Source organism: Nycticebus coucang, chromosome 11 (assembly GCF_027406575.1).
Source record: "Nycticebus coucang isolate mNycCou1 chromosome 11, mNycCou1.pri, whole genome shotgun sequence".
NCBI lineage: Eukaryota > Metazoa > Chordata > Mammalia > Primates > Lorisidae > Nycticebus > Nycticebus coucang.
This window is the reverse complement of record NC_069790.1, coordinates 10079821-10093508: the sequence shown is the minus strand read 5'-3', so window position 1 is coordinate 10093508 and position 13688 is coordinate 10079821. Positions and strand designations below refer to the sequence as shown.

At 50.7% G+C, this 13688-nt stretch overlaps 1 protein-coding gene across 8 annotated transcripts in view; it reads left to right on the top strand.

Moving 5' to 3' along the window:
• The window catches only part of ADCY1 (adenylate cyclase 1), a 165165-nt gene that overhangs the window by 58395 nt on the left and 93082 nt on the right, over positions 1 to 13688 (top strand). For all 8 annotated transcript variants that reach the window (XR_008383691.1, XR_008383693.1, XR_008383692.1 and 5 more), the window contains exon 4: positions 4132 to 4243. Coding sequence is in view for 5 of the 8 variants with exons in the window: in XM_053609418.1 (XP_053465393.1) it covers positions 4132 to 4243 (112 nt within the window). In the remaining 3 variants the exon portion in view is untranslated. The remainder of the gene's footprint in view (positions 1 to 4131; positions 4244 to 13688) is intronic.

The window sequence follows — 13688 nt, the reverse complement described above, 5'->3', positions numbered from 1 at the left end:
CACCACCCTCAGTATATGGGACCGGTGCCCTACCCACTGAGCCACAGGCGCCACCCCAAGGTGATGGGTTCCTGAATTAGCTCGGTTGTGGTCATCTAAGCATTTTGCCATGTATATGTGGTATATCGAAACATAAAGCTGTACACCATGCACCCACCCACACACAATTTTTATGTAAGTGATATCACAACAAAACTGTTAAGAAAATGTGGTATGTGTATAAAATGGAATGCTATTCATTCTTTAAAAAGGAGGAGATTGTACAATATGTGACTCCTTGGATGAAACTTGAGGACATTATGCCAAGTAAAATAAGCCAGTGCCAGAGAGATACACACTACATAATTTATCCCACTTGTATTTAAAATAGCTCATAGAATCAGACAGTGGGTTAGTGGTTACCAGGGCCTATGAGGAGGCTGAAATGCAGAGTTACTAGTCAGTGGCCATAAAGTTTTATTAAAGAAAGATGAATAAGCTGTATTTATCTACTGTAAAATAGTTTACATGTAGTCAGTACTAATGTACCCTTCATTTTTTTGACACTAGAGCTCATGTTAAGTGTTCTTATCTTTTTTGAAGTCAGCGATCTCTTAGGGTTTCAGCTAATGTTGGGTGTGGTGCGTGGACACCACAGTGTCTTTCTTTCAGTGTCTTCTTACCTGGAATAAGAAATGCAGATATGGAGAGTCATCACTCTACTTCCCTGCTTGAACATTTCTATCTCCATCCCCCGGTGGGCTTTTTCGTCCCATATTAGCTGGTGGGCTCAGGCTGCTGGGCACAGGTGCACCAGCCTGGATCAGTGAGGAACTGAGCCTTCTTGTTGGGGATGGTGCCAGCTCCGTCCTAGCCTCATTGGCCGCCCTCTGGCAGCTGTCACAGGTACTTTTCTGTTTCCCAGATATGAAGATCTTGTTGGTATCATTACTATCTTCACTGGAGTCCTCTGGTGATTCTGAATCACAGCAGAATTAAAATCCATACTCAGTACGTCATTCACAGTTCATAGCAGGTGGATATCATCATAAATGGTGGATAAGTACATCTGAAAATCCTCTCTCTATGAAAGCAACAAGAACGTTGGCAAAAACTGTCACAAGCAATGTGGCCAGAACTTTGGAAATTAACCAAAGACTTGCAACAATCTAGAAGTCTTTAAGAAAAACAGCTAAATCTCAGAAGAACAGCAAATCTGAAGGTGTTTTAAATTACCCTGTTCTCATCTTCTCGTCTCCTCAGCTTCATGGCAACTTTGAAAACCAACAATCACAATTACAGAGAAAACCAGTAGCCTGGTAGCCACTGGAGGGGTTCAGACTGTGGTTGGTACTCTTTAAAGGCCCTATTCTCCAGAGAGTTTCATTATTTGACCTGTCTGGAAATTCCATGGAAAGCCCCCCTTTAAGATTTGTCTTTATTTGATCTAACTCAATGCCAAGTGTGAATGCACTTGCTGAAAACAATCAGAGGCAATTACTACCTCGTAGCTGTCTGAGGCAGGGATAACATTTGAGGAAAACATCAAGATAACCAAAAAACTTGAAGGAATGAGATATCCATAGAGTGCTTTGAAAAGCTCTGGGAAAATTCTAGGAATTTCAGAAGACCATGATCATGTAGAATTAGTTCAGAACAGTTACTAAACAAACAACATAAAAAACAATCAGCAACGGGCGGCACCTGTGGCTCAAAGGAGTAGGGAGGGCACTGGCCCCATATGCTGGAGGTGGCAGGTTCAAACCCAGCCCTGACCAAAAACTGCAAAAAAAAAATAAATAAATAAATAATAATAATAATAAAAAACAAAAACCAATCAGCAACAATAGCAATCTCTGATAGGGTAGTGGGCAGGGGCTAGTAGGGAAATCTGATTCCCAGCATGGCCACATTAAATTATTCAGTTCTCAATAAAAATGTATGAAATATGGAAGAAAACAAGTACAGTTTTTCTGCATGCAAAGCAAGCAGTCCACAAAAACTGTCTCTGAGGAAACCTAGACATTGGTCTTCTTAGATAAAAGCTTTGTCAGCTATTTTAAACGTACTCAAAGAATGAAGTACCTCCAAATAACTAGTGGAAACTATGAGAATCGTTTCTCACTAAATATAGCACACCAATAGAGAGACGGAAATTATACGTAAAAACCCAATCAAACAGAAATTTCTAATTTGAAAAGTATAATAATTGAAATGAAAAATTCACTAGAGGGGTTCAACGGCAGATTTGAGCAGGCAGGAGGAAGAGTTAGTGACATTGAAGCTAGGTCCATTGAGAGTATCCAGTCTGAAGAACAGAATGAACAGAAGGATGAAGAAAATGAAGAGGCCTCAGAGGCTTACGGGGCACCCTCAGGTACATCAGTGTATGCATCATGAGAGTTCCAGAGGAGAAGAGAGAGAGAGAAAAGGGAAGAAAGGATACTTGCAGAAATAATGCCTAAAAATGTCCCAAATATTTTTGAAAACATTAACCTGCACATTTAAGAAGCCTACTTTACTCCAAGGTGGATAAACTCAAAGAAACCCATACTGACACACATTATCACTGCACTGTTCAAAGCTAAAGGTAAGGAGACAATTTGGAAAGTACCTGGAGAAAAATGATTTACCATCTACAAGGGATCTTACACAAGATTGCCAGCTGAATTTTCATCACAACTCAGGGTGGTCAGAGGCAGTGCGATGGCAAATTGAAAGGCTAAAATGAAAAGATGAGAATTCTGTATCCATGAGCAATCACAGGCGCAGCACCTTAGCTATGCCCTGTTCCTGGAACCTTCTTGTTTCAGCACCTGTGTGCCTCCCTCCTCTCCTCCTTTGCTTAAAGCTCACAGAAGTCCCTACCCATCTTCCCTGCTTCAATTTTCTTCATAATTACGGGTGTTACCTTTGACTTGCTCTGGATGTCTCTGCTTTCCCTAAATAGAATGGAACCTCTGTGAAGGCAGGGATGTTTGAATCATTTGCTCACTGCTAAATCCCAAGCACTTAGAACAAGGCCAGCACATATAGTCCTCCTGAGCAAGTGAATAAATGAATGAATGAATTATAATATTTAAATTGCTGTGAATGATTATAGACCGTTATTGAGTGCTTATTAGTTGCAAGGTATGACCTGGACCGTAGTCTTACCCTCATTTTGCTGATGAAAGGACAGACATGCAGACCACTTAGGCAAGTTGTTGTGGTCCTGTTGCTGCAGCTGGCAGAGCTGGACAGTTCCCTTGGGGTCCAAGCTCTAAGCCCAGCTCCCCTCCTGGGCGTTTCATGTATGTCTTTCCTATAGGGATGTTGGGAGTGGTCTGAGTTGAGGAAGTCCCAAGTTAGAGAAAAGCCAAGAACATTTTGAAAAAAGGTGAATAAGGGATGGAGATCTTGTTAAGAGATATCTTAAAGATAGAGAAAATTTTTCCAGACAAAAACTTATGCGTTTTCTTCATTTCTCTAATATTCTGCAGATAGCATGTTTTAATTATATAAGAAGAGGAAATAATAGAGAATTTATTTTAAAAGTCTTGTTAGCTCCAGAAAAAATAGTTCTGTTCTGTGGGTGGACATTGTGTTGTTGAGGTTGACTGCAGTTCTCTAATAAATGGACACCCAGTTTGTAGAGGCACAAGAGAATGTAATTCCTGCCCTCATGGCAGACTGAAGGGTGGGGTCAAAGACACCGTCCCCTTTCACTGTGAAGCTTTGACACCACACCCAGGGCCTCATGGCCATCTGCATTCAGATGACGGAAGGGGAAGAACGGGGTATGGAGCATTTAAAAGCATGTGACTTCTGCTCAGGGCTGCTCAGTTGCATAACTTTCCCAGGAAGGAGAGATAGGTCTAGTGGAGACTGGGTGGGACATCGCTGTGTGGAGTGAGGGATCAGCCTAGGGGATGGCAAGCTCTGAATGGCCCCACTGTTTACTCACCCTGTGGATGTCCTGTGGTTTTTCTCAGCCTCTGTCTTCTCCCCTGTAAAATGGGAACAAGAAAGCCTTCATTTCCAGCCTGCCTTGAATATTAAATGGGGTGGTTTATGCGAACGTGATTTTTAGATATAAATGTCCATACCCCTGTATGGGTTCTTTCCTAAGTAACTGGGAGGAGGGCGGCCTGGCACCCCTTTCTCTTGCAGCATCCTGTTTGCAGACATCGTGGGCTTCACAGGCTTGGCCTCCCAGTGCACGGCCCAGGAGCTGGTGAAACTCCTCAATGAGCTGTTTGGCAAGTTCGACGAATTAGCCACAGTAAGTGCAGTGTTTTGCTTTGTTCAAGTTAAATCAGAATTACTTCTGGAATCACAATATGTCAGATGGACTAGGCTGATTGCTAAACAATTCTTCTGTCAAGGTTATAAATCACCAAGTGCTTTTAGCCTTACTGCTTGTTGATTCTTTTTCTTGTACCTGAGACTTGCATTTACCAGATAGGAGAATGTTTGCAGGAGCACAGCCGCATGCCTGCGCATAAAGGCTTCCAGGTATAAGGGTGTTGTGCAGGCCACACATGGACCCAGGTCTGCCCCGTGTGCCACCCTGCTGCCTTCGGCCCTGTGGCAGGCAGAGGTGGAAGTTGCAGCCACTTGTTCTGCAGCAGCCTTGGCTGCTGGAGCAGGCCTTGTTGTGGGCCAGCTGCCCTCCTGGCATTGAAACCTGTCTGTGGCAGCCTGGCTGCTAACACCTCCTGATGCCGGGCACTGGCAGCAGCTACCCTTGCCCTTGGCAAGTTGTGTACTGGGCTTTTAAAAGACCATCCTGAGACTGCTCACATCTGGCAGCTAAGACTTGGTGAAGGTTGGGCCAAGGCCGTGCTGTTTGGATGCTGAGACAGGCAAGCAAGCCAAACCTCCGCGTGTAGCAAATACTCCCTCAGCTGCTGTGGTGTTCCCTTCTATTGTGGGCCCTGGTCTGGGGTCTTGGAACCCCTTTGCACTCCTGGAACTCAGTCATGTTGGCTATGGGCCCTTGAGGAGGTGCTGGTGTCACATCTTGTCTCCCTGGGTCTGGGGTGCCAGTTGCAGAAGCTGACAGACTGTCACACCCCAGGGGAGCACATGCTCTGAGATACCAGTATCTGCCCTTCATTGCTCTCTAGTGCCCCCGGGGCATTTGGGGGGAATTGTCCTGCTCACAGCAGCGATCCCCCAGAACAGAAGCTAAGAATTTGCCCTTTCACCAGGTGGCAGAAATCTCCCTCTCATCCGTTTATCTGGCAGATCCTCCCTGAGATTCCATGCCTCTGTGCAGGAAGCGCTTGCTGCCAAAGGACAAGGGGACAGCCCTGGGAAGTCTCCCTTTTCTGAGGAAGGAAGGGGAACAGAGTGTCGGGGTAGAGGGAGCCACCTACCCATCTGGGACACCCAGTGTTCCTGCCCTGAGAGCTGTGGGAGGAGCACAGTGAGATGATCACGGTCAGCCTGGCTCGAGGTTGGCGGGGCACTGGGACCGTGTGGAAGGAAGGGGTAAGGGGTTCTGTGCAGCAAGTCAGTCAGCACCTTTCTTGGGTGAGGCAGCAATGAAAGTTGCTGGGGGGAACGAATGGATTTCCCCTCAGTGAAGGAGAGAAGGGCGCACCCCTGCCAGGGACTGGCTTATGCGGAGAGCCCTGCTTGTTGTTCTGAGCTCAGGGCAGGGCTGGGGTGCCAGGTGGTGTCCCATGGTGCTGAGGCCACACTTGCAGCATGTGGCAGCAGTCTAGGGGACCCACTACAAGTGGAAGGAGACTGGGAGCCTGTTGCAGACACCTGGGGCAGGAGAACAGATTAAGGTGGGGGGAGGAGGGTGGGCACAGGGGATTTTGGACACTTCTCCCTTTGGGAGGTTCCTGTGGGAAGTGCAGGTCTGGAGATCCAGTCGTACACTGTCTACTTTTTTAATGGGTCAGGCAGCACTGCCCTTCTCATGCGGCATCCTGACTATCACCTGAGCCAGTGTTCTGCAGGACCCCATTTGGGAAAGCCTGCGTCACCTTTCCTGAGGTTGAAAGGAGGATGGGAGCTCTCCATGCAGGACGGAACTGCTTTCTGGCCATTATGACATTCTTGTTGGGCCCAGAGGCCTCTAATGGCAATGCCCTTGCGGCTTGTTCCCCCTGGACTGTGGTTGTGGCTGTCTTCACACAAGCTGCCCTGGCCCTCTGGGACAAGGACGTCGGGGTCTTCCTTCCTGTCGGGCACAGCATAGAGGACGTGTGGTAGGATGTGTGTTTGTGGCCTGTGTCCAGCGTGTGTGTGACTCCTTAGCACAGAGGGCAGAGCTCCAGGCCCTCTGCATTTGGATCAAAAAGTGCTTTGTAGGCCCAGGTGCGGCCTATGCTCCCAGGAGGGACTGATGGCTGAGGGCTCACACAGATGCTGCAAGTGGCATTTCCCAGGCCTGCTTTTTGCCTGCTCACCTCCAACAGATAGCAGATCATCTCAGAAGCTTCTGGATGAAGGGCCTTTTCTCTCTCATGGTACTCAGAGCTTCCACTGGGCCCTCCATCCTGACTATACCCTCCTGTCTTCATGGCAGCCCTAAGGTGAGCATCATTGTCCCAAGGGGACAGAAGCCATGTTCGGTCAGCCCAGGCCCCAGTGCTGGCCTGCTGGAGACTCCCAGGGCCTGTCTCTGTGGCTTCTCTCTGCCCAACAGGGAGCTGGATGCCTTTGACGAGTCACTCACCTGGCTAGCAGCTGATGCTGCCTCGGTAGGATTTCTTCTGGGCTGTCCTGTGTGCACTTGCCAAATGTCTGAGCCTCTTGGGGCATAACCCTGGCTTCCCAGGGCAGGCAGTAGAGACCTCCAGGCCGTTCACTGGCCCAGCTACTTCTGCTGTGTTTTTCTAGTCAAAACAGGAGCAGATTCCAGGACTGGAGAGACAGCCCCTCCTCTTAACAGGAGGGCGTGGCTGGGAGGGTTGCTGTGGCCACTTCTGGAAATGCATCTGTACTGTCCCTCTCAGGGCACATGTAGGGCTGTGGGGCTCCATGTTCTCTTCTTCATCGGCTTCAAACATGATTCTGGCCCTCTTGCTTTGCTGTTTCTTTCTTTGGTAAAGAAGTGCTGGTGCAGCTGCTAGGAGAGGTGTCACCAGGAGCCACTGCTATTGGTAGCACTGTGCCATCACTGCACTCCTAGTCCCCGGCACCTGCTGTTCCATCATATCTGTACCACGGCCCAGCGTGCGTGGGTTGGGGTCTTGTGACCTTCTCAGGGCATCACGTGCTCATTCATCTCATGTTTCCATGTTCCAAGCAGCTCCTGAAAACCTACTTAGCTCTTTAGCTAGGACACTGAGTCATGTCGGGGCACTAGCCCACTCCTTTATCAGGAAGCACACACATGCTCATGGTGGGGACATGCGGCAGGCCAGGGCAGCTAGAGGGAGAGGTGTTAGGCTGTGTGTGTGCTTGTACTTACGTGTGTGAGTAAAACATGACCATGCATGTGTGAATGTAACGTGTGAGCCTGTGCGCTGGTACACGCCTGTGCAGATGTGTCTACGTGTGTAGGGATGTACCTAGCACACATGCAGTAGACATGAGCATATACATGTGTGTACCTGCACGTGCTTGATTGTGCCTGTGCACATATGTGTGTCCCCATTGGGTCTCTGTCCACTGTTGGGGATGTTTCTTTTGGTGTCCTTTGGCAGCACAAAGTGCGGTCACCTCATGGGAAACAGAATGAGCTGACGTGATTGTGTATTAGATGACTCTGTCTTCTGTTCCCCTTCCACATATACATAGAGGTGTGTGTTGCAGACACCTGACGAAAGACAGGGCCTTGCACTGTGAGAGCCCCCCTGCCCACTGACCATGCAGGATTGTGGTGTTACCCCACCTCCAAGAGGAGGAGACTGAGGGTCAAGGAAGACCAGCTACTTCCCACATCCTGCAGCTGCTCAGTGGCTCTGGACCTCCCAGCTTTGAGGGCAGAGCTCTCAGCCTCGGGCTGTCTGACTTGATCTGTGAGGGGCAGACAGTAACTATTCTAGGCTTTATGGGTTACAGGTAGTCTCTGTCACAACAAGCTCTGCGACTGCAGCACAGAAGCAGCCCACATATGGAAACAGGTGTGGCTGTGTGCCAGTAGAACTTTACGGAAAGCATGGGGGGCCCACTGGTGTGCCAGCCCCTGCTCTAAACCAAGAGGCTCTGAATGGAGTTTTGTTTGTTCTAAGACACCTTGTGTCTGCCCAGCAGCTGGGTGGTGGAAGATGTGTCGGGGGTGGAGGGTGCCCTGGGAGTCAGCTCCTGACAAGGCTGTGCTGCTGGCTGCCCTTGTTCCTGTGGGTGCTGTTTCCAGATGGCAGAGTCTACAGCACTGGGCAGAGACCAAACCGCTGTAAGGTGCTTTTAAGTCACCCTTGAATTCTGCCAGCCAGGAGCTCCAGAAGGAACACAACGGACAGAACTGGATGGGTAATCCCTGGCTGACTTAGCCACCCAGTGGCATAAACAGCGTTACCCCAGTAGTGTAAACCTGCTGGGTAACATGCCAGCTCATTTTCAAGGAGCATTTGGTTTTAGGCTGAAGAGAATATTTCCTAGATTTTAGAAACACATTGTTATAAATGGGATCCCTCCAGGTGTGAAGCTCACGGCCATGTGGGAGCAGAGGAGATCCGAATTAGGGACCTCGCCAGCCTGGTGGAAGGAGGATGAGGCCTTGTCCAAATGCATTAATGCTACCTCAGAGTGACTGGCCTCAGGGTGCAGAGGGCCCCATTCCCTATAGTGTGTGGCTGGGGCACATATTGGCCACCATTTGCTTTACAGAACTGGACAGTGGGGAGGGGATGGTCAAGCAGACAAAGGCACAGGAAGGGGGATGTGGTGAGTGTGGGTAGATTTGGGCCTGTTTCTTCTCTTGATTCCTGCCCTTAAAGTTGGGGTGGAACTTTACAAGCCTGGGTTGAGAATTTTGAATTTCCCAGCACCATGCAGCGTGAGAAGGTGAAGGCTCAGTTGGGATCTTTGTAACATCCCAGCCAAGGATATGATGTCATTGTCATTCATCGTAGGAGTGATCAAAATGAGGCTCCTATAGGTGACACAGCTGCCCGGATTGGGATCAATGTCATTATGGTTCCAAAACCTGCCTTCTTAGGAGAAGAGAACTCCTCCTTCTATGCCCCCAAGGCCATCTTCTCTACAGTGCCTTACCCTTTGCGCCTCTGACCTTTCTCCTGCTTTCTGTGGAATAGGGTGCATCTTGCCCAGCTGGCATTGCTCATCCTGGTATCATACATATTTTTTAGCAAGGCAGTGGCCTCTTGCAGGCAACTCACACACACACACACACACACACACATATTCAACTTGGCTCTCAGTCTCATTGTTGAACCTGGAGTATGGCATATGGCGGTTGTCCCTGCATTTTTAAGTGGGACAGTGACAATGCTGTTCCAGCATGTCCACTCCAATGCCTTCTGGACTCCTTGGCCTATGATCTGAACCTGGGTGTTGGGTGACCTGAGGTACCCCTGGGTGAGAATGGTCCAAGAAAGGGCTGGGGCAGCTTGCACTGGGCATTCAAAAGGGCTGGGGCAGCTTGCACTGGGCATTCACTGGCTGGCAGCAGCCTTGTCTGGAGAAGCTGAGCTGGGCTGGGAGTAGGACGAGCAATGGGAGAGCCAGCTTCTGTGTGAATTTCCAAAGGGCTCAGCTTCCTACACAGGTTCCAGAATCCACCTTGGGAAACTGGCCATGGGGAGGAAGCCAGATGGAGGAGTGACTTTGGAGCAAGCATACCCCTGACTGGCTTTGACTCCATGGTGCTGAGTGTCCTGTGGGGTAGAGGGAGGAGACAAAGCCCCCCAAGGCCCCTAGTGCCTGCTGTGCACTTGCACAGCCCTGGCTGAGGCTGAGGCAGCCCCTGGCACTCTTCTGGGCAGAGGTTCTATTCTGTTTTTCAGCATGTAATTGAGGAGCCATCATCGCGTCACCGGGGGCACAGCAGGGTGGATTCCAGGGCCAGATCCAGAAACACTCATCCTGGGGAGCCAGAATCTGTGTTTTACTAAGTGCCTTGGAGTTTTCCAGGCCAGAATCTGAGAGCCGCCTCTCTAAAAGCATGTGCTTATTATAAGACCACAGGGCCAGGGAGCAGGATTCCTTCACATTCCCCACCCTGACTCCGTGGATCTTCTCACACCCAGCCTTCCAGCCAGCAGAGCCTCTCACCTTCCCACTTGAAGACTTTGGTTCCCACCTTGGTGCTCCTGCCTCTGTGCAGCCCCTCCTAGGGCCCTGTGCAGTTTACACCAAGCAGAATGGAAATGTGCCCTTTTGTACGTGTGTCCTGGGATCCTTGCAGCATCCTGCCAGGGGATGAGAGGGAACAGTCCCTGGTGGGCAGGGGAGCCTGTGAGAGCCAAGTGACAGCCTGTGAGCCACGTATTTGTGTCTTCAGGATAATTGTTTATTGAAAAATAGTTCTCAAATGTGTGTGTTTCATGGAAGACTTTGTGTGAATATGAAGTGCATCTGAGTTCTTCTAGGGAAATATCCTCCACCACAAATGTTTTGTAGACCCTTTGCTGTCCCTCTGTCCTCCGACTGTTCATCCTGTCTCCCTTGTGTCCAGGCAACTGCTGATCTGCTTTCTGTTCCTATAGACAAGTTTGAATTTCCTAGAATCATATAAATATCAATACGTATATGGCATAATGCCATTGTGCGCTATCTTATCTGGCTTCTCCATGAGTTAGTATTTCATTCCTTTTTTTTTTACTTAGAAGTATCTCATTGTATAGCTGTACTAAAGCTTGTCTGTCTGTACACCTCTTGAGAGACATTTGGCTTATTTCTAGGTTTTGGTTATTATAAATAAAGGTGCAGTGAAGCACCTTATCAAACAGTTAAGGATAATATTTTTTAAGATGACAGTAACATGTCGTCTTTTTAAATTATTTAATTTTTTACTTTTTACTTTTACTTTTATTAATTTTTTCAAATTAATATGAGGGTATAAACAACAAAAATCTTACAGTTTTAGAGGTTCAAAGTCTAAAATCATTACTACTTGGCCAAAATCAAGATGTTGGCAAGACTTTACTCCATCCAGAGTGTCCAAAGGAAAATCTGTCCCTTACCTCTTACATCTTCTATGGACTATTGGAATTCCTTGGTGTGTAGCCCCATGGCGCCGGTCTTCCTTTGTCTTCACTTTGCTGCCTCCTTCTCTCCTGGTTCCTCCTCCTCCTCCTGTTCCTCCTCCTCCTGTTTCCTCCTCCTCCTCCTGTTCCTCTTTCTCTCCTGGTTCCTCCCCCTCCTCCTGTTCCTCCTCCTCCTGTTCCTCCTCCTCCTCCTGTTCCTCCTCCTCCTGTTCCTCCTCCTCCTCCTGTTCCTCCTCCTCCTGTTCCTCCTCCTCCTCCTGTTCCTCCTTCTCTCCTGGTTCCTCCCCCTCCTCCTGTTCCTCCTCCTCTGTTCCTCCTCCTCCTCCTGTTCCTCCTCCTCCTCCTGTTCCTCCTCCTCCTGTTCCTCCTCCTCCTCCTGTTCCTCCTCCTCCTGTTCCTCCTCCTCCTCCTGTTCCTCCTCCTCCTCCTGTTCCTCCTCCTCCTGTTCCTCCTCCTCCTCCTGTTCCTCCTCCTCCTCCTGTTCCTCCTCCTCCTGTTCCTCCTCCTCCTCCTGTTCCTCCCCCTCCTCCTGTTCCTCCTCCTCCTGTTCCTCCTCCTCCTGTTCCTCCTCCTCCTCCTGTTCCTCCTTCTCTCCTGGTTCCTCCCCCTCCTCCTGTTCCTCCTCCTCCTGTTCCTCCTCCTCCTCCTGTTCCTCCTCCTCCTGTTCCTCCTCCTCCTGTTCCTCCTCCTCCTCCTCCTGTTCCTGCTCCTCCTCCTGTTCCTCCTCCTCCTCCTGTTCCTCCCCCTCCTCCTGTTCCTCCTCCTCCTGTTCCTCCTCCTCCTGTTCCTCCTCCTCCTCCTGTTCCTCCTTCTCTCCTGGTTCCTCCCCCTCCTCCTGTTCCTCCTCCTCCTGTTCCTCCTCCTCCTCCTGTTCCTCCTCCTCCTGTTCCTCCTCCTCCTGTTCCTCCTCCTCCTCCTGTTCCTGCTCCTCCTCCTGTTCCTCCTCCTCCTCCTGTTCCTCCTCCTCCTCCTGTCCTCCTTCTCTCCTGGTTCCTCCCCCTCCTCCTGTTCCTCCTCCTCCTGTTCCTCCTCCTCCTCCTGTTCCTCCTCCTCCTGTTCCTCCTCCTCCTGTTCCTCCTCCTCCTCCTGTTCCTGCTCCTCCTCCTGTTCCTCCTCCTCCTCCTGTTCCTCCTCCTCCTCCTGTTCCTGCTCCTCCTCCTGTTCCTCCTCCTCCTCCTGTTCCTCCTCCTCCTCCTGTTCCTCCTCCTCCCTGTTCCTCCTCCTCCTCCTGTTCCTCCTCCTCCTGTTCCTCCTCCTCCTGTTCCTCCTCCTCCTCCTGTTCCTGCTCCTCCTCCTGTTCCTCCTCCTCCTCCTGTTCCTGCTCCTCCTCCTGTTCCTCCTCCTCCTCCTGTTCCTCCTCCTCCTGTTCCTCCTCCTCCTCCTGTTCCTCCTCCTCCTGTTCCTCCTCCTCCTCCTGTTCCTCCTCCTCCTGTTCCTCCTCCTCCTCCTGTTCCTGCTCCTCCTCCTGTTCCTCCTCCTCCTCCTGTTCCTCCTCCTCCTGTTCCTCCTCCTCCTCCTGTTCCTCCTCCTCCTGTTCCTCCTCCTCCTGTTCCTCCTCCTCCTCCTGTTCCTCCTCCTCCTCCTGTTCCTGCTCCTCCTCCTCCTGTTCCTCCTCCTCCTGTTCCTCCTCCTCCTCCTGTTCCTCCTCCTCCTCCTGTTCCTGCTCCTCCTCCTGTTCCTCCTCCTCCTCCTGTTCCTCCTCCTCCTGTTCCTCCTCCTCCTCCTGTTCCTCCTCCTCCTGTTCCTCCCCCTCCTCCTGTTCCTCCTCCTCCTGTTCCTCCTCCTCCTGTTCCTCCTCCTCCTCCTGTTCCTCCTTCTCTCCTGGTTCCTCCCCCTCCTCCTGTTCCTCCTCCTCCTGTTCCTCCTCCTCCTCCTGTTCCTCCTCCTCCTGTTCCTCCTCCTCCTGTTCCTCCTCCTCCTCCTGTTCCTGCTCCTCCTCCTGTTCCTCCTCCTCCTCCTGTTCCTCCTCCTCCTGTTTCCTCCTCCTCCTCCTGTTCCTCCTCCTCCTGTTCCTCCTCCTCCTGTTCCTCCTCCTCCTCCTGTTCCTGCTCCTCCTCCTGTTCCTCCTCCTCCTCCTGTTCCTCCTCCTCCTGTTCCTCCTCCTCCTCCTGTTCCTGCTCCTCCTCCTGTTCCTCCTCCTCCTCCTGTTCCTCCTCCTCCTGTTCCTCCTCCTCCTCCTGTTCCTGCTCCTCCTCCTGTTCCTCCTCCTCCTCCTGTTCCTCCTGTCCTCCTCCTCCTGTTCCTCCTCCTCCTCCTGTTCCTGCTCCTCCTCCTGTTCCTCCTCCTCCTCCTGTTCCTCCTCCTCCTGTTCCTCCTCCTCCTCCTGTTCCTGCTCCTCCTCCTGTTCCTCCTCCTCCTCCTGTTCCTCCTCCTCCTGTTCCTCTCCTCCTCCTCCTGTTCCTGCTCCTCCTCCGGTTCCTCCTCCTCCTCCTGTTCCTCCTTCTCTCCTGGTTCCTCCCCCTCCTCCTGTTCCTCCTCCTCCTGTTCCTCCTCCTCCTCCTGTTCCTCCTCCTCCTGTTCCTCCTCCTCCTGTTCCTCCTCCTCCTCCTGTTCCTGCTCCTCCTCCTGTTCCTCCTCCTCCGGTTCCTC